At 38.7% G+C, this 21,187-nt stretch overlaps 1 protein-coding gene across 1 annotated transcript in view; it reads right to left on the bottom strand.

Moving 5' to 3' along the window:
- The window catches only part of LOC148542031 (ATP-dependent translocase ABCB1-like), a 190,343-nt gene that overhangs the window by 116,976 nt on the left and 52,180 nt on the right, over positions 1–21,187 (bottom strand). Inside the window, exons 4-5 of the mRNA XM_088473936.1 lie at positions 4,405–4,465; positions 1,431–1,575 (exon numbers count right to left, since the gene is read on the bottom strand). Coding sequence (XP_088330062.1) covers positions 1,431–1,575; positions 4,405–4,465 — 206 coding nt within the window. The remainder of the gene's footprint in view (positions 1–1,430; positions 1,576–4,404; positions 4,466–21,187) is intronic.

Genomic DNA, 21,187 nt, shown 5'->3' with positions numbered 1-21,187 from the left:
CTCTCCTGGACAGATCTTTATAGCAGGAGCTGTGCCAGCATGTGTTTCTTTATAAATTTGAACATAATCTATTGATGAAAAGCTCTGAAATCTTTCTCCTATTCTTTGCATGTTTTACTAAACAGAGCTGTAAGTATTTGGTGAGCAGCTGATATAGGTGTACTGGTGTTGTGGTAAAAGGAATACGGTAGGCATCAGGTGAGCTATCTCTAGGGATGAAATAAATGCACTGTCTGGTTACACTTCTTTTCTATCTGATGCTGGTCTTTCTTATTGGCCTCAAAAACTGACATTCTTGCTACTTCAGCATAAGAATGAAATCATACTTGCCTACCCTCCTGGAAGTCACGGGAGGCTCCCGATTTTTCGGGTAGGCACTTCTCCTGCATTCTGCTCACTTCCAAGTGTAGTGGGCAGAATGGGGAGAATATTGCCGGGGATCTGCGGGTCCGTGCGTTTGGGGCGGGGCCTAATGATGCCATTTTATGAGAATAGCATCCGCCGTTAACAGCGAATTCCTGAGAGGGGGCAGGGCTTAATGACGTGACCCGCCTGGCCGACTCCGCCCCCTTGCTTCTCTTCCCCAGGCTTCTCCCAGGGAGGAGAATTTATAAATCGGCAAGCATGAATTAAATCTAACATGCAAAAAACAACAACATTTCAATGTGTAAATGATCAAAAATGCAAAGTGCAGACATTTACAAGAAATAGAATAATTCCAGAAATAAAGGGACTGATTCAACGTCGTACGCTAATGCCGCCGCCGCCGCTGCTGAGTCCATTTACGCAATGGATGTGCGAAAATATGCAAATGTCACAGACGTCAAGGAATGTATTGAGACACCCACCTGCGGCTTTGCAAGTCTAAGTATCTGCGTACAAGGACGCAGCATCTGTCCCAAATCCTTAACCCTATGGTCGCGTAGAATGGCCGCAGGTACTGAGTCGCTGGAGACATTTTTCTTGCATATGGGATCACAGATGTAGGATGTGACACACACTCAAAACATTTGCGATAGGCCTGTGTTCTTTGTCACCACTCTGTGTAACCTCCCACAGATGCTCCCTGACAATTACACGCAAGTAAATAGTCGCTGCGGGCGACAACGGTAATGTACCTTGATGCATGTACCATGTGACTCAGACACATGCACAGATTGCCGATTATACTTCAACTACAAGAACATTGGAAAAGCGTACATCACTGAATCTGGCCTAAAGTTTATAAACTATATATAGAAATTACAGACAGTTGGCAACTATGAAACAGTACATTACATCCTATTTTGACAGAATATTAATATTTGATATTAATGTATGCAAAAAGAAAAACAGTGTTCCCCAGCTATTCTGCCTTGGAATGATACAGAGAGCATGGAAATTCTATATCCTATATTTTAGTTCTTCATTAATGAAAACATAATACTTACTATTTAGAGAAGTTCCACTTTGAACAAAAGTATCTGTCATCTGCCCAAAGACTATGATCATGAGAGGAAGTCCAGCGCCAGAGGCGATAGCACACAGCAAGCCGACAATCATCAATATTATATCGAGAGTATCCGCATAGCGCAGCTGCAAGGAGATATTCAGGTCATTTGTGAGCTTCATTTACAGTGTATTCACACATTTATTTACATGTTATCTTCCCAGAGGGGCACAGCAATACAAACACTTACAGTATATTACACAGAAAGTCTTCTCTGCATATTTCTTTTCATTTTAAGCAGGGTTGCATAAAATTGGATTTTTGAAAAAAAATAAAATCAAAAATGGATTTATTTGATTTAAATAGGATTTTTTATTATTTTTTTTAAATAAATGTTTAAAAATGTAAAATGTTTACTTAAAAACTGTTTTAATAAAAAATCCTATTTAAATCCAAAAAATCTGATTTAAATCAAATTAATCAATTTTTAATTTTTTTATTTTTTTTTAAATCCAATTTTATGCAACCCTGACTTTAAGGGCCTACTTATCAATTTAGTCATAAAACCATGAAACCTAATGTTCCTATTTGCAGCGAGATACAGAAAGAATAAGTTTTGCGGCTATCTATCATGCTGGGATCAAATGCTCCCGGAGAAGCCTGACACCAGGGCCATAAATAGGGGTGTGCGACACATTCTGTCACAGAGGGCCCCGGGGGCAGCACCGTCGCTTACCCACAGCACCTGCATGAGTAGCAATACTGCTGAGCCGCACAAAGCGCCCAAGGGACATTACGGGTAGTACTTCACTTCCTAGAGCCAGTGGCACAGGGTGCACTGCTGCTTTGTTACAGCACTGTATTACACTTATACTTTCACCACTAATAGTTGCAGTGAAAGCTGCAATGCCAGGTTCCATTCCAGCAGTTTTACCGCTCAAGCACAAAATTAGTGATTAGAAAACTGTGCAGGTGGGAGGAGGCAGAAGTATCAAAATGGTTCCCTCCTTGCACTTTGGTCTCCATTTCCATAGGTAGAGGCTAACTGATGCCGTTTGAAGCCTTCTGAAGTTGGCTTTAGTTCCTGCGGTGAAGCTCTGAATGCTTTCAGTTTTTGGGGCTCTATTCAGCAAGAGTGACGATGTTTCCCCGAATATTATCAGGCAACATCAATTATTTTATCAATTATTAAATGTTATGGCCCCTATTCAGCATTTTTTATGCAGAGACAGCGGTTGCGTTAACACACTGTCCCTGCAATGTTACAGCAAGCATTGTTTTCAGTATTTTGAAAACAAAACCTTTTGATTCTTCGCAATATAAAAGCACATACATATAAATGTATATAGACTAATATAAAGCCGGTGTACACATTTCAATCAATTTAGACCATTTTGACAGGGGTGGAGTTTCAAGAAACTGCAGGGACTTATGGGAATATTTCCCTCTGTCCTTGCAGTTTTCGGGATAAGTAAGGATTTTCTCCATGTAACGCCATTCTGAGATGGCGTTATATAAAGTAAAGATTTTTTTGAGTAATTTAATGCTTTTTGCTTTGCTGAATAGCAAAAAGCATTAAAGCTCTGTAGAGAGCAATGGCTTGCTCCACACAGTGCGATACTATGCGATATGGAAATTAATGTAGAAGATAATTACATTATCTTCTCCATTAACCCATTGCTGAATAATTAAAAAATGCAGAAATGATAGTTACTGCATTTTTTAAGGAAAACAATTTTTGCTGAATAGACCCCTTGGAGCTTAATAAATAGCATAATTGCAACGTGTATGAGGACTGTGGTATGCTCCAATCGCAGGGACATGCAGTCAGGGTAGACAGGGGAGTCAGAGCATCCCCTTTCATACTCCTGAGATTTAATATAAAAAGGATTACAATAATACAAAGAAGATATTTATAACTTATAAACATCTTCTTTGTTTATTGAAATCATTTTTATGGTTAACACTCACCAGCTTTGTGGAGCTCCCTGGGATTGCAGAGATATGAGAGATGAGGCAGCAACTACTCAGCCTCGCTTCTGTATAGTCAGACACTGCTTGCAGAGCTGGGAGTGGCAACACTACAGGCAATAAGCTGCACAGAAAGAGAGCTAATAGAGGCATGCCTCTGAGCATGGGGGACGTGCCTTGAGCACTGATGGACACCTTGGATGTGTCATGTGACCAGGAACTGCACTGCAGTGTTTAGAGATTAGAGCTCAGCAGCAAGAGAAGACACAGTAAAGCAGGTAGGAGAATCAATGGACACTGAAACTTAGTGTAGTGAGGGGAGAGTTACAGTAAGTAGGGCGTGAGACAGGCTCCCAGCACTCAGACCTATCTCCATGTGTGCCTCCCCAGCCATTGACCTCACCGCACATAACTGAATATTGGTGATATCTTCTGCTGTGTTAGAGGCTTATTTAGTAGTCGCTGTACTTAATTTAGTGGTAAGCATACAGAAACTGCGATTTCTGCAAGATCACCCAGTCCACCATATTGTTTGTAGTGCTAACTTCTATAGCAAAATTATACCACATTCTCATTTCCAACAAGTGGCCAAATTATAAAAATTGTGTTAAGAACAACGAATAGAATAGCTGTGTGGTACTACCAAGCAGGCCACATGTTTGTGTTATATGTTACAATCTAAGGCAATTGGTCATATGTAAATTGCGGTGTAATGTGCAACCAATGAAACCTTCAATTTTATTTTTTACTCAGAATATGATTGGTTGCTGCATTATGTGTCACAACATATTTGCACACATGTTATCACTTGTGTTGCTAAAGGTTTTTTTTTTTTTTTAGAAACCCCTAAGCAAATGCATTGCCTAGAGAACACACAAACTCTACAGCGAGGCAGCAATTCAGTTTATTAAAAAAGGTCAACTTTATTTTTGTGGGTTTTTTTATAAATGTAATTGTTTGTATCAAAAACTAAATAAAGTTGGTTGATGAATTTAGGTACTAACCAGCTCAAAAAATCCAACCATAGATGTTTGGTTAGAAACATTCTTTTCCCCTTTCTTCTTTCTGTCAATGAAACACAAAATAAATGTAATTTTTCACAATATTTGCAACCAATAATGCTGTTTTATTTGCAATATACTGTAAATATATTCTTTAAATAGTACTAAAATCACAAAATAACAACCCTTGGTTGAAAGCTGTACTGCCATCTACATAAACCATTGTTTCTCCAGTGACCCAGCACTGAGGGCTCCTACTGTACATGCAATCATTTTTACGGGGCTCTTTCATTTACTAACTGTAACTGATGGTGGAAGCCAGTGGTGTGCGAGTCTTCTGATTGCAGCTTATGTTAGGTGCACCTGCTTTCCTTTCCCCCGGTTTACTTCTGGGACTGTACTTAGAATAATACAGACCTTGGGACTCTGGCTAGGGCAAGGGCACCATAGTAAAATCCTTATTTAGATGTTAGTACAGCTTTAAAACTGTTTATACTACAATTCTATAATCTGAGAAACCAAATGACTGACATAAGAAAAGAGATGGTTTTAACCTCTAGGATGGGGGCTGGCATGGGTGCTGATCATTGGACTCAGCAGCCTATGGCAGTGCAGGGGTGTATATTTGTCTAAAGGCTGGTACACACTAGACGATCTCTAGTGTGTACCAACCTCATTAGCGATGCGTCCTAGCGTGGTGCCGGAATCAGGAGTGGATTGGCATGGAAGCCAGTGCGGGAAATTTCTAGAAGCAGCCCTAATGGAGGCGGGGTCTGTTGAGGGGGTGGGGTTTATTAAGGGGGTGGGATTGATTCTCATAGGGCCTGATTCTAAGGCAGTCACAACCTTCCTTGTGTCGTTTGCTGCAGCTGTGTCTGTGACTTTATGCTAATGCCGCTACAAAGCTTACCCTAGTGTACAGCCAGCACCGAGACTCCCACTTTCAGTGTCTAAAGATACTGCAGTCTTGCTTTGTACATCTTTAGACACCACCTTCGGTCACATCACTGAAGCTTTCACAAGCCCTACAGTAGGTGCAGATCTCCTGTCCTAGTATGACTTCCAGTGTGAGCAATTCAGCGACTCCGTACATAACCACTTTCAGCAACATGTCCGTGTCGCTACAATAATACACCTATACTACACTACATCTGTGAAAAACCATCAAGTCAATATGAGCGTGATTGCTCCCCCCAACAGGCATAGGAACTGATGTGGCTGCTGCACAGAGGCCGCGAGCAGTCTCCCACTGCAGCCCAGCACACAGCAGCAGCCCAGGCCCGGGTTATTAGTACCTGCTTTCCTTCCCTCTCGGCGCCCCTGGACATGGGGACAGGGAGATAGAACAGTATGTGTACAGTAATCGATAGGCCCGGGATATACATATACAGTCAGGTGCATAAATATTGGGACATTGACAGAATTTTCATATTTTGGCCTCTATTCACCACCACAGTGGCTTTGAAATGAAACAAACAAGATGTGCTTTAACTGCAGACTTTCAGATTTAATTTGAGGGTAATTACATCCAAATCAGGTGAACGGTGTAGGAATTACAACGGTTTCTATATGTGCCTCCCACTTTTTAAGGTGCCAAAAGTAATGGGACAAACTAAACAATCCTAAATCTAACTTTCACTTTTTAATACTTTGTTGCAAATCCTTTGCAGGCAATTACAGCCTGAAGTCTGGAACGCATAGACATCACCAGACGCAGGGTTTCATCCCTGGTGATGCTCTGCCAGGCCTCTACTGCAAATGTCTTCAGTTCCTGCTTGTTCTTGGGGCATTTTCCCTTCAGTTTTGTCTTCATCAAGTGAAATGCATGCTCAATCGGATTCAGGTCAGGGGATTGACTTGTCCATTGCATAACATTCCACTTTTTAGCCTTAAAAACCCTCTTTGGTTGCTTTTGCAGTATGCTTCGGGTCATTGTCCATCTGCACTGTGAAGCGCCGTCCAATGAGTTCTGAAGCATTTGACTGAATTTGAGCATATAATATTGCCCGAAACACTTCAGAATTCATTCTGCTGCTTTTGTCAGCAGTCACATCATCAATAAATACAAGGGAACCAGTTCCATTGGCAGCCACACATGCCCACGCCATGACACTACCACCACCATGCTTCACTGATGAGGTGGTATGTTTTGGATCATGAGCAGTTCCTTTCCTTCTCCATACTCTTCTCTTCCCATCACTCTGGTACAAGTTGATCTTTGTCTCATCTGTCCATAGGATGTTGTTCCAGAACTGTAATGGCTTTTTTAGATATTGTTTGGCAAACTCTAATCTGGTCTTCCTGTTTTTGTGGCTCACCAATGGTTTACATCTTGTGGTGAACCCTCTATATTCACTCTTGTGAAGTCTTCTCTTGATTGTTGACTTTGACACATATACACCTACCTCCTGGAGAGTATTCTTGAATTGGTCAACTATTGTGAAGGGGTTTTTCTTCACCAGGGAAATAATTCTTCTGTCATCCACCACAGTTGTTTTCCATGTTCTTCCGGGTCTTTTGGTGTTGCTGAGCTCTCCGATGCGTTCTTTCTTTTTAAGAATGTTCCAAACAGTTGAATTGGCCACGCCTAATGTTTTTGCTATCTCTCTGATGGTTTTTTTTTATTTTTCAGCCTAATGATGGCTTGCTTCACTAATAGTGACAGCTCTTTGGATCTCATATTGAGAGTCGACAGCAACTGATTCCAAATGCAAATGTCACACCTAGAATCAACTCCAGACCTTTTACCTGCTTAATTGATAATGAAATAACGAGGGAATAGCCCACACCTGTCCATGAAATAGCTTTTGAGTTGATAGTCCCATTACTTTTGGCCCCTTAAAAAGTGGGAGGCACATATAGAAACCGTTGTAATTCCTACACCGTTCACCTGATTTGGATGTAATTACCCTCAAATTAAATCTGAAAGTCTGCAGTTAAAGCACATCTTGTTTGTTTCATTTCAAAGCCATTGTGGTGGTGAATAGAGGCCAAAATATGAAAATTCTGTCAATGTCCCAATATTTATGCACCTGACTGTATATAACTCACCTTTTTCCTCCTCCTGCTGTGGCTGCTCCCAGTTAATCTTCCGAGGCCCCGCTCCATCCTCCGGCTCCTTCTTGGGGTCCTAACTGAAGTCTATGTGCTGCACCAGACGGGCCCCAACCTATAGGTTTAGGGTACGAGGAGATTAGGTTTAGGCACTAGGGGGGAGGTTAAGGTTAGGCACCAGGGAGGGAGAATTAGGGTTAGGGGTAAGGGTTAGACTTACTTGTTTTTCTTATAGGTGTCAGGATTCTGACTGTCGGGATGTTGCTGTCTGTATTCTGACAAGCGGCATTCCGACTCCTGGGATCTCATACCCAACCCCAGGATCATAGAAACAGGATTGATGTGGGGGAGATCACTCTTGGATATCAAATTTTAAATTTTATATTTGTTACAATAGTCTAAAAACTGTGTTTATGATGGTGGGATAACGAATAATGATTCAGTTGGCAAAATTTGTATTCTACCCATTTTTATTATGTCACAGTGGTGTTGTGTACCAGGTGACATCTATCAAAACTTTATGAAAGCTTTTTACAGGTACCAGTACAGAAAAGATAGGATTTCCCATTGCAATCAGCTGCCCGCTTTCATTTTCTTAGTGGAAAAATTACGTATTGGGGGTGATTCTGAGGCACACTCAGCAGCAGAGGGTGTACATACATTTGTGCAGTGTCTGAGATGCCCACTATTAGCGCCTGTGCACGCTGTAATAACGATTGGTGCATCCTTATACACCACCATCAGTCACACCAACAAAACTTGCATCAGCCCTATGGCAGGTACAGTTTCTCCATCTGACCATGGCCTCCTATCAGTTGTGTCACTAGGGGGGTGTGGGCCACACCAGGTATCACCTTCCGAGGGGTGACACCAAATTGCTGGCTCCTCCTCAGTGACTGGGAGCTGGGCACTGCACTGTGATTTATTGTGCAGTACCCAGCTCCTGAGCACTGAGGATGAGCTGGGAACGTAGGGAGAGTCTCTAGGGGCCGCCCAGCATATCTGGGAGTGCTGGGCACACCTCCAGAGTGATGAAACTGGGGGGTGTTACAGGGGCACACCCCCTTACACAGAAGGCCAACCTCCCTTTTCTGACACATACACGCAGGCTGCATTGGGCTTTAAAGAACCCAGTGCCGCCTCTGCCTCTTATGTATGTGGCTGTGCATCTGTGACCGCAGCTGCTTGCATTGGCACGACCGTGACACTCCCATAACATGCCCACCAATCAGACCACTACTAGCCACCTCCCAGTCACCGCTCAGGAACACCCATTACTTTTCTACAACATTTCTGATAGCCTCTGTCTCGATCGCAACTGCACCTTAGTGAGTACACTCTGTGTAATGCATGTCCCCAGTGCCAGATTACCAAATAGGCAGAGTAGGAACCGGCCTACAATCTCCGCACCTTTTAGGGGCACCGCGACAAGGGATCATAACAGTATTGATTTGATCTTGAAAGAAAATTACAATAAAGCTTTCTTATATTGTTCTAAAAGATAGAAAATAATGAATCATCTCAGAGAAATGAACACTTTACATGAAAGACTCTATAGAGAAAATACAGTATTAATGTAATGTACCCATTAACAACTTAAAGTACATAAATCATACATATCAGATGCACATTACAGTGTGTCTCTTAAAAGCTCATCTTCTGTCAGCTGTCAGTTTGTAATAAATGTCAGTGCAACCTATGTACAGTAGTGATGGTCAGTTCTATCCACCGGCCGATGTGCACACTACTTCGTTCAATGTTATCCCACTACAGCACTAACACGAGAAACCACGAGAAACTAAGGCCCTCATTCAGAGCCGTTCGCTATTTGCGTTCATTCGTTCAAAAACAAGGGGTGGCTATGCAAATGATCCGTTCGCACATTGCAGTCTGTTCACACCTCTAAGTCTGAACGAGCGAGCAAAACATACGCTCGTTTATTTGATAAAAACGCCCCCTGGCCGCTCGCACCATACGTCATGTCCGCTATTTATTAGATTAATCGAGTACATCGAACAGGATATGAACTGCTCGCTATCTTGAGGTTGGTTTTTTCAACCGCTATTTTGCGAGCAGTTCTGAGTTAAAAAAAACCAAGTGACGTGGTCATTGACGCTGCTGTATTAATCATGCACACCCATAAAACGCCCGTTTTGACCTTTAAGCACGCCTGCGATCGGATCTCCACTCTCCGTTTTCAAGCACCTTCCCCTGTTACCACCCACATACGCCTCATTCTGTCACTCAAAATAGCAGGCACTCGCTATATTGCGTACAAATGATTTTCGGCCGCACTGACTGGTTCGCGCATGCGTACTAAAAACCGTACGCATGCGCAGATGTGCGAACATCGCTCGGAACGAGCGTACTGCCGCTAGCGAGTGGCTCTGAATGAGGGCCTAAGCTTTCTGTGAGATAATTTGCAAGGGGAGCATCGAAAATTCGACTGCCCATACAAAGAAAAAAATAGATTGTACTCTTTAGTTAAATTTGCTATTAAATGTAAATGAAGGGTTATTATTATTTTATTGTGGTTTATCATATATATATATATATATATATATATATATACGTGAAGAATGTCTAAAATCAAAGCAAAATGTTACTAAGAAGATTATACCATTTGTGAGTGATTTTACCACAGCCAGTACCAATGTGATGTGAAAAACAAATTCCCTATGCCCATAATTAGAATATATAAATCTTTGCCCGTATTTAGAGATCATTGACTTTTGAACTGTCATACAAGAATCGCGTCATTTAGCCCCACCCCCTCTGCGCGGACTCGCGGGGGTTTCCTGTAAAGGGGGCGGGATCTAATGTTGCCCGCCCCCCGAAGCAGATAGAAGATGGTCCTCTCCGGCTGCTCCCAGAAAGGAGTGAAAGAAAGTCGGTAAGTATGGTCTATTAGGCTTCTACAGCACAAGATCCCAGTTTCAGTAGTGTGGCAGCAAAGCTACTGTAATATATAATCACTGGCAGGTAAATCTCTTTTCGCTCCAATATGGGGCTTTATCAAAGAGGAATCATATACAGGACAGGACGTATACCTGCTTCTGCATTCAATTATTTAACTTGCCAATCAACATATCATCCACACCTGTTGACCTAAGGGCCTGATTCAGAGCCGCTCGTAAGCGGCCGCTCGTTCGCTCCGAGCGATGTTTGCCCAACTGCGCATGCGTACGGATCGTTATACACATGCGCGAACCAGTCAGTGCGGTCGAAATTCATGTGCTCGCAAAATAGCGAATGCCTGATAATTTGAGTGACAGAAAGAGGCGTATGTGGGTGGTAACAGGGGAAGGTGCTTGAAAACGGGGAGTGGAGATCCGAACGCAGGCGTGCTTAAAGGTCAAAACGGGCGTTTTATGGGTGTGCATAATTAAAACAGCAGCGTCATTGACCACGTCACTGGGTTATTTTATAGCCAGAACTGCTCTCAAGATTGTGGTAGCAAAAACCAACCACAAGAATAGCGAGCAGTTCATACGCTGGTCGATGTACTCGATTAATCTAATAAATAGCGGACATGACGTAGGATGCGAGCGGCCAGGGGGCGTATTTTTCCAAAAAACGGCCGCAAGTTTTGTTCGCTCGTTCAGACCTAGAGGCGTGAACAGACCGCAAAGAGCGAACGGTTCATTTGAATAGCCACCCCTATTTTCTGGACGAGCGAGCGCTAATTGCGTCCGGCTCTGAATCAGGCCCTAAGTGTGCTCAGATCATCATTTCTCTTAAATGAGTTTTTTTGTGTCTAAATACTGCAGACAAAAAATCTCATGAAGTTATAAATATAGACATGCACGATTCAAATCCATAATATATATACAATAAAATATCATTACTACAAACAAAATTGATCTTACAAATCCGCGCTATGAGTTGTTCCAAAAAGTTATTTCAAACTCTACATGTTTTCAATGTATTAATCCATATGTAAGAAAAACATCAAGAGAAAATATATTTGGTGATAATGTTCAACATTGATTTTTCACACCCCAAAAGTGGGTACTGAATGTGGTATAGTGAAAGTCCCAATCCAAGAGGTTCTTTTTAGGGGTAACCAAGATCCCATTGTGAGCACCCCACACGTGATCAGAATATCATACACAGATGCTTACATGTACGCTTACTTTAGTAGAAGCCCGTAGCAGTTTTTTATTATCTCCTATGTATTGCTCCAAAAAACAACGTATAATTAAGGTCTGACAGGAGTTTCTTTTTTTTTCACCTTGAACTGGAATGATCAGAGGTATTTTCTGATACTGTAGGGGCAAACTTGCATCATTGTTAAACTTAAAAATTCTACCTAAAAAGTAATGGTGTCTTGATTTAACACATTCAAAACAATTGAATATTTAAACATTGTGATAATCCCTATTAAATAAAAAATGTGAAATATTCTCAGAATCCCACACTGGGATTCGACCCCAGGCTCTCCATATATGAGGCAGTGTATTTACTGTACCACCATAGTATTGCAACAATCAAACAGTTTTCAAAATACTATGTTACTTTTAGAGTGACTCCAGATTGATATACATTTACATATTTATTTTACATCTTACTTTTAAGGAGAACAATATATAAAAATGAATATATATAGCATAGAGAAAAGTTCAATGAATACTTGAAAGATATACATATTTGTCTGCATTCCTATATTTTAGTGCGAGTCAAACTCCCACTATAAAATAAATAGAATCAAGTGAACCTCATTACCCAATCTTACTACCGATAGAATAGATAATACGAGATACCAAAAAATAATAAATAAAACCCCTATTTTGACCCATATGACCATATGAATTGCATAAACCCCTCAACTAGATTAATGTGTGAACAAACAAAATATATGGCTTTGTGCTGGAGAGGAGCAGCTCAGGATTCTGTCCAGTGTTATCAAGACTAGACAAATAAGCATATACAAGAAGGGGAGTGGAAACCTTGTGCTCCACTGTAGGGTTATAATATACAATTACATTAAGTTATTCAAAACATTGAATTAATACTTATGTCTCTCAGGTTCTTTAATTCTTCCTATTACTCAGTTTTCTTACATCGAGGGTCCATACATATAAAAGAGAAAAAAGTAACAATAGTGTACTTCGTTTATACAACACAATTTCCTTCAATAAAAGGAAAGGTAGAGCAAAGTCCAAGAAAACGTCCTTGATAAATTCTCAACCACGTGTCGGAATTAGAAGGTGAGGCACCCAGTGGTGAAAATAGATGAGAATAGGCAATGCTCACATCAAAAGCTTACATCAAAAGGTATGTTGAAATCATATAATCTTTTTATTTATTCCTCATGGTTATTTATCAAAATCACGAACTTCCAATCACCACATGTCCGTATTCATAGGAAAAGAAAGCTTACATGTATGCTTACATGTAACTGGCACTTTATATTCATGTAGCAGTTTCTTTCAATCCCTCCAGATTTGAAATATCACTCCCACTCCAGAAATGGGTTTAAGGACATTTATTCATAAAACATAAAACAAAAGAAATATATTCCAAGCTCAATAAAAGATTTTCATAAGTGACAATGCACCTGGAATCGTATCCTTATACCAGGATGATGTTAAAGTTCCTAATCCAATATGGCATAAAACCAAAAAGGGGCCCCTAAAAGGTCCTTACCACAAGGTAGAAATCACTGGTAAGAGGTAGATATGTCCATACAACACCATACCACTGACGTGTTTTGACTTCAAACTGCCTTCAGCAAGGTGATGGTGTTGTTATGTCTTACTAAGGCATATATGCTCTAGAAAGTCCTGCCCCAATTTAGAGCTACATAGTAATAAAAATACATTTTAAGCATCTAAAACTTGGTAGTAAACAATTCCTATACAAATCATGACATATAGCTAGTCATATGTAATTTCAAACATGTTAAATATAAATTAGAAACTCATAGTAACCTTTAAATAGTTTTTAAAAAATAGTACTTCCTGTAACCACATGTTATTTCTGTTACCTAGGAAACCAGGGTGAAGAACAAATCATATTCCCCATATTACTAAACACTAGGACAACTACATTTTTGTCTCTAGTGAACGTGATGACGCACTTCCAAACCACGCTTTCCTTGCAGTGACTGGAAGTGTTCTATCATAACCATACCTTTCCTGTTTCTATACTGATCCGCACAGAGCGGCTACTAGCCTATCCTTAATAGTTGTGTGGAGGATTTCCAGTATGCAGTCCACACGTGAATAACGGAAGAATCCGCCCCCATGATCTGCATTCCATTGCTACATGTCACGCTAACCTCTTCATTGCTGCCTCTATTGTTTAGTCAGGTGCCATTTTGGAGGAGGATATTCCCTTGTTTTGTGTTAAAACGGAGGGTAACCATTTTAATACCATTATAATAAATAGACTAAAATCTATGTCCATAGTCACTCCTCTATATTTCATATAAATAAAAATAAGAATAAGAAGATATGAAGAATATATAGCACTTAGTTAATATATGAAACTAATAATATTATAAAATTAAAAGCAAAGATCATGAATAAAATAAATATATTACAAAAAACATATTTTAAAATTGTAGGAACAGGGATCATAAATAAAATCAGTGTGGTACAAAAAGCATCTTTAAAAATATAGAAATTGTGGACCTAAAATCAGAGAAACCATTTAATTTCAAATTCTACATTGAGGCCATGGGGAACTAACGTATTTACATCATATATATATTTCATTTCACTTTGTGATAATGTACTTCCCAAGTCTATCTTCCACCTATTTGCCTTCACTTTTTTGATTCCTATAACAAGTGAGATGGAATTTATGGAACATTTATATTTATCCTTAAAGTGGTTTGATAAATTGTGTTTATAAAAACCTATTTTATGTTCCTAACATGCTCATTCCATCTTACCCGCAACATTTTTGAAGTTATTCCAATGTACTGCAAACCACATTCACATTGGATCAAATATATACAATTGTTACTGTTGCATGTAATGAAATCCTGAATTTTAAAGAACGTCCATTTGAAGTGGAAACAAATTCTAAGACTTTACTCAGAGGTTTTTTTGTGTACTACACATCACACAATCACCATATCTGTGGAATCCCACTGTTTTTATGCATACATTACGTTGTTCTGGTACTGCACTTTTAACCAGATGGTTTCTTAAATTCTTCACTCTTCTATATACAAATGAAGGTCTGTCTGGAATTACATCTTTTAAAACTGGGTCTTTGATTAAAATGTGCCAATGTTTTCTAATGGATTTCTCTACTTCTATATATTGGTCGTTAAATGTAGAAATAAAAGATATTCTTTGTTTACCCCCATTTATTTTCTCTTTATATTTGAGAAGACTTGTTCTGTCTGTATTTCTTATCTGGTCCACTGTTTCGTTGATTTTATTTTTAATATATCCTTTCTCCATAAACCGTTATTTAATTTTTCCCACTTGTTCATCTAAACATGTAGTTCTGAACAATTGCTCCTAATTCTTTGGATCTGACTACGAGGAACACTCTTCAGCCATGTCGGATGATGATTATTTGTAATTGGAATATAGGTGTTATTATACGTGGGTTTAACAGGAGTTTTTGTTTCAATGGATCCCCCATTTACATATATAAAGGTACATAAATCTAAAAACTTTATTTTAACTTTACAAATATCAAAAGTGAGGGCAATATTATAAGTATTTTCATTTAAAATTGTGCAAAATGAATTTAAATCTTCCTCACTATCATGCCAAATGAAAATAATATAATCTATGTATCTTTTCCATAGGTTGATATTTGATATGTAAACATTATTTCTTCAAATATGGTTCTCTTTCCCGAAAACCCATATAAATATTTGCATATACTGGGACAAATTCTGTACCCATCGCAGTACCCTGTATTTGTTGATACAAATTATCCTTGAACCAAATAAATTGTGTTTATCAAAACCTTTTTAATGTTCCTAACATGCTCATTCCATCTTACCCGCAAACCACATTCACATTGGATCAATTTATCAAACCACTTTAAGGATAAATATAAATGTTCCATAAATTCCATCTCACTTTTTATAGGAATCTTTCCCAGTATGTGGATTACCATCTTCAGCCTGAGGTTCTAAAATTAAAATCATATTTAAAAGATACTATAAATGTTATTAACGAATTAAAGAATATAGAATGGACGAATTAAGATTTTTTAATAATGGCAGATGTAAGCTCCCTATTTTCCATTGTAGATCATCAAATTGGAATAGAAGCAAGGAAGCAGACCCCTGGAAACAGTGATATGAATAAAACCAAAATTATTTTTTTAGAAGAAGCAATAGATTTTATATTGAAAAACATTTTTTTCTGGTTCAAGGGTCATTTTTATCAACAAATACAGGGTACTGTGATGGCTATGAAATTTGCCCCAGCATATGCAAATATTTGTATGGGTTTTTGGGAAGAGAACCATATTTGGAGAAATAATGTTTACATATCAAACATCAAGCTATGGAAAAGATACATAGATTATACTATTTTTATTTGGCATGGTAGTGAGGAAGATTTAAATTAATTTTGTAACATTTTAAATTAAAATACTTATAATATTACCCTCACTTTGATATTAGTAAGTAAAAATAAATTTTTTTAGATTTAAAAGATGTTGTTCCAGACAGACCTTCATTTGTATATAGAAGAGTGAAGAATTTAAGAAACCATCTGGTTAAAAGAACAGTCCCAGGACAACATAATGGATGCATAAAAACAGTGGGATTCCACAGATAGGGGGATTGTGTGATGTGTAGGACACAAAGGAACTCCAAGTTAAGTTTTAAAATTTGTTTCCACTTCAAATGGAAGTTCTTTTAAAATTCAGGAGTTCATTACATGCAACAGTAACAATTGTATATATTTGATCCAATGTGAATGTGATTTGCAATACATTGGAAGAACTTTAAGAATGTTGCGGGTAAGATGGAATGAGCATGCTAGAAACATAAAAAGAGGTTTGATAAATACAATTTATCAAACCACTTTAAGGATAAATATAAATGTTCCATAAATTCCATCTCACTTGTTATAGGAATCAAAAAAGTGAAGGCAAATTGGCCGAAGAAAGACTTGGGAAGTACATAAGCACAAAGTGAAATTAAATATATATATATATATATATGATGTAAATACATTAGTTCCCCATGGCCTAAATGTAGAATTTGAAATTAAATGGTTTCTCTGATGATTTTAGGTCCATGACTAGCTATATGTCATGATTTGTATAGGAATTGTTTACTACCAAGTTTTGGATGCTTAAATTGTATTTTTATTACTATGTAGCCCTAAATTGGGGCAGGACTTTCTAGAGCATATATACCTTAGTAAGACATAACAACACCATCACCTTGCTGAAGGCAGTTTGAAGTCAAAACACGTCAGTGGTATGGTGTTGTATGGACATATCTACCTCTTACCAGTGATTTCTACCTTGTGGTAAGGACCTTTTTGGGGCCCCTTTTTGGTTTTATGCCATATTGGATTAGGAACTTTAACATCATCCTAGTATAAGGATACGATTCCAGGTGCATTGTCACTTATGAAAATCTTTTATTGAGCTTGTAATATTTTTCTTTTGTTTTATGCTTTATGAATAAATGTCCTTAAACCCATTTCTGGAGTGGGAGTGATATTTAAAATCTGGAGGGATTGAAAGAAACTGCTACATGAATATAAAGTACCAGTTACATGTAAGTATACATGTAAGCTTTCTTTTCCTATGAATACGGACATGTGGCGATTGGAAGTTTGTGATTTTGATAAATAACCATGATGAATAAATTAAAAGAAACCTTTATATGATTTCATCTTACCTTTTGATGTAAGCTTTTGATGTGAGCATTGCCTATTCTCATCTATTTTCACCACTGGGTGCCTCACCTTCTAATTCCGTCACATGGTTGAGAATTTATCAAGGACGTTTTCTTGGACTTTGCTCTACCTTTCCTTTTATTGAAGGAAATTGTGTTGTATAAACGAAGTACACTATTGTTACTTTTTTCTCTTTTATATGTATGGACCCTCAATGTAAGAAAACTGAATAACAAGAAGAATTAAAGAACCTGAGAGATATAAGTATTAATTTAATGTTTTGAATAACTTCATGTAATTGTATAGATGTGTGGCATTCCAAACTACATCCATAGACAACATCATCTTACCAAAGCAGTCCAGATGTAATATATGATAACTAGAGAGCATATGAAATGTCGGCAAAAAGATCCTCACCATTAAAGATCCAGATAGACATCCTAACTAAGACTCGCTGGATTCACAGTAGATGTTAAGAGAACAACTCAAACTTATATGTTTTGCAGATATTTATTCTTTCTATATGTTTTAACTTAATTATACTTACAGTCCTGATTATCACGGGCTATTTTTTTTTTAATTAGCCCATGATAACCATGACTATAAGGATAATCCTTTTATCCTGTTGGACAAAAATCAAATACTATAATGTAATTTTACAAAAACACTGTTAATGATGTATAGAAAATCTATTCCATTAATCCAATTGGTCTAATCTAAATAAACAAGAATAGAAAGCCCTCAGAGAGCATGAAAAGGATCTTTCAATTGTCATTAGGAGTGCCGATAAAGGGGGGGAGTTGTGTTATTATCCAGAGATTATTAATTAAAAGAGGCTATTCAACAACTTAATGATGTGTCCTTCTACCAGAGGATTTCTGGTGATCCGACTACTAAATTTCAGGAGGAATATCTTCAACTATTAAATGGGGCCCTTCGAGGAGATGAATTAATATTTTTGAATATTTCATTTCCTATCACACCTTTCTTTTATCACATCCCTAAAATTCACAAGTCACTAACTGCACCACCTGGCAGTGGCGGATCTATACTTTACTTTTAGGGGGGCGATTTAAGAATAATACTGACTCCCCCTGGGTCCCCCCACAATAATAATATGGTCCACAAGCAGGCTCCCCCCAGCCCCACATGTCCACCAGACCCCCCTGGACCCCCCACATAAACAATATGATCCACAAGGAGGCTCCCTCCAGCCACACATATGCACCAGACCCCCCCCACCGAACCCCAATGATATGCTCCACATTCCACAATGACTCAGCAACAAAGAATATGCACATCACGCTGGTGCTGCACCATGGCCACCGTCACACCTGCACTGCTGATGACAGGCAGCAGACACGCTAGCGGCTGCCCAGCTGAGCCAGTGTGTGATCTATATTTGTAAAGAATTGGGCGAGGCTTTCAAGAATCAGGGCTATGTGTACAGAGGGCAATCGCCCTGATCGCTCCCCCCTGGATCCACCACTGCCGCCTAGGAGACCTATTTTTCTGGTATAGGGTCCCTCACATCTAATTTATCACAATTTGTTGATTACTTTTTACAGAAATTTGTCACTAATTTGAAATCACATTTAAGGGACACCATGCACCTTCTTAACACCATTAAAATTATAAAATGGAAATCCGGGTATGCATTTTTTTAATTAGATGTATAAGCATTGTACACACATATGCCGCATGACCAAGGAGTTAAAGCAGTAGCCAGTTTTCTGGAAATGGATACATACATCTCCATTGAATTAAGAAATTTCATACTGTACTTCATCACTTCTATTTTAAAACACAATTATTTCACTTTTGAGGATCAGTATTTTTTACAGGTGGTGGCCATGGGCACTAGGTTCGCCCCCAGTTTTGCAAACTTATATATGGGAGTATTCGAACAGATATATATTTGGGGGGGCCCATTTGCAGTGAACCTAGTGTACTGTGGCCATTATATAGATGATTTACTTATTATTTGAAATGGGTTTTGGAGGTTACAAAAATCTATTCTGCTATGTTTGTTTATTTGTAGCCATATGCCTGCATTGGTGGAGGGTGTCACTATGTTCCTATGGAGACCGAGTACCACACCCCCAGCCACCTATGTGTGACATCATCACGTCCACACCCGGAAGGGAGCTGGGGGTGCTGGGTCTGTGTGCACACCGGTGTTATAAAGGTAAGAATTTGTTTCTATTATCATGTAGGATTCAAGTATTTTTGCTGATATTGCTGCAGTGTGCTGGAGGGAATATCCCTTTTTTCTGTGGTTTAGTGTAAACCCCGCCCTTTACAAGCACCTGTGCAATATCATTAAGCTGATGTGAGTGACCACTATACTTTTTATTTGCAGTTCTGAGAGGCATGAAGGGAACCAGCATTGGGAGGATGTGCTGCTCCGTATAGTGCCATTTGGAGGTTTCTGGGGTACCTCCTAGGTGAGTCAGCTCTCAGCTTGTACAAGTGCTGTTATTATGCAGTACATTAATTTGTAATTATATGACCCAGAGTGGGTGCTACTATTAGGTAGCAATAATTATTTTGGGGTGAGCGTTTGGGCGTGGGGCCCCCGGAGTTGCTCTGGCTGGGCCTTTTTCAGGGCATCACAACTTAATTCACATAGATACTTTTTCATCATCTTTTTATTTGTTTGTTTATTATTTATGTAATTTGAATTCTTTCTTATTATATTAACACTTATATCTTTACACATCTATACTTTACTCTTCACTATCACCTTTTTTCCCTTTTTCGTGTGATGCCCTGGGGATGGTCCTTGGCTGGATTCTTTTGGGGTGCCCTGCTCCTCAGACATGAACCCCTGAATGTTAGGGACGCTGGTATAGAGGAGCCTTGAACCTGGCCTGGCACTTAATCATATATTTGCAAATTTATGCAACTAATACCCCTGAATTTCTATCATCATGTAGGATTCAAGTATTTTTGCTGATATTGCTGCAGGGAATGTCCCTTTTTTATGTGGTTCAGTGTAAACCCCGCCCTTTACAAGCATCTTTGCAATATCACTAAGCTGATGTGAGCGACCACTATACTTTTTATTTGCGATCCTTTATATTAGCAATGCAGCGTAATCATTAAAAACATACAATACATTTAACCCATTATTCCTTCAACTAATCAGCGTCTATTTCAACTAATGCCTATTATAAAGCATGTCAGTGCCAAAAAACAATACAACTATTGAAATTATCATTGAGATTCACAATGAATCTCAGTGCTATATTATTACAAAAAGCATTTTCAGTAACTACTAGACTAAACCAATATCAGCAAAGCACAACAATTAATTAAAATCTGGATTAGTTAAATGGTGAATGGTGGTATTGATGGTAACAGTTCCTACATATCGCTAGCAATTATTTCTCCAATCACCTGTCCTTAATTAAAACACTCTAATGGTTACTTACTTACTTAATGTATTCCTATATTACATCCATCATATTACCAATCCTTACATTTTATTCATAAACAGACGAATAAAGTGCTTTTATATTTTACATGTTTTTCATAAAAAATAAATATACCACAAAATTAGTATAATAAATACATATTATCAAAAATGCATATATGCAATTACATTTATCCTGCACTATAAGCGAATAATAAATATTGTAATTTTCTATTAATCAACCAATTACATCAAAATTACCTATACCTAAATTCAGAACTAAATATGAAAGAAACGGATTTGATCAACCAGCAAAGGAGTAACAACTCAACAGCAATTATAATTTCACTTCTTTACCATCCCCACATATCGAACTAATGGCCTGATTCAGACCCATTCGCAAGGCTGCGTTCGCACGCAGCGGGCCGATGATCGCAATCTGCGTATGTGTATAAGACGCAGTGCGCGTGCA

This window comes from Taudactylus pleione, unplaced genomic scaffold (assembly GCF_031769625.1).
Source record: "Taudactylus pleione unplaced genomic scaffold, aTauple2 ptg000016l, whole genome shotgun sequence".
NCBI classification, from domain to species: Eukaryota; Metazoa; Chordata; class Amphibia; order Anura; family Myobatrachidae; genus Taudactylus; species Taudactylus pleione.
The sequence above is the reverse complement of the archived record's forward strand: the minus strand, read 5'-3'. Positions and strand labels throughout refer to the sequence as shown.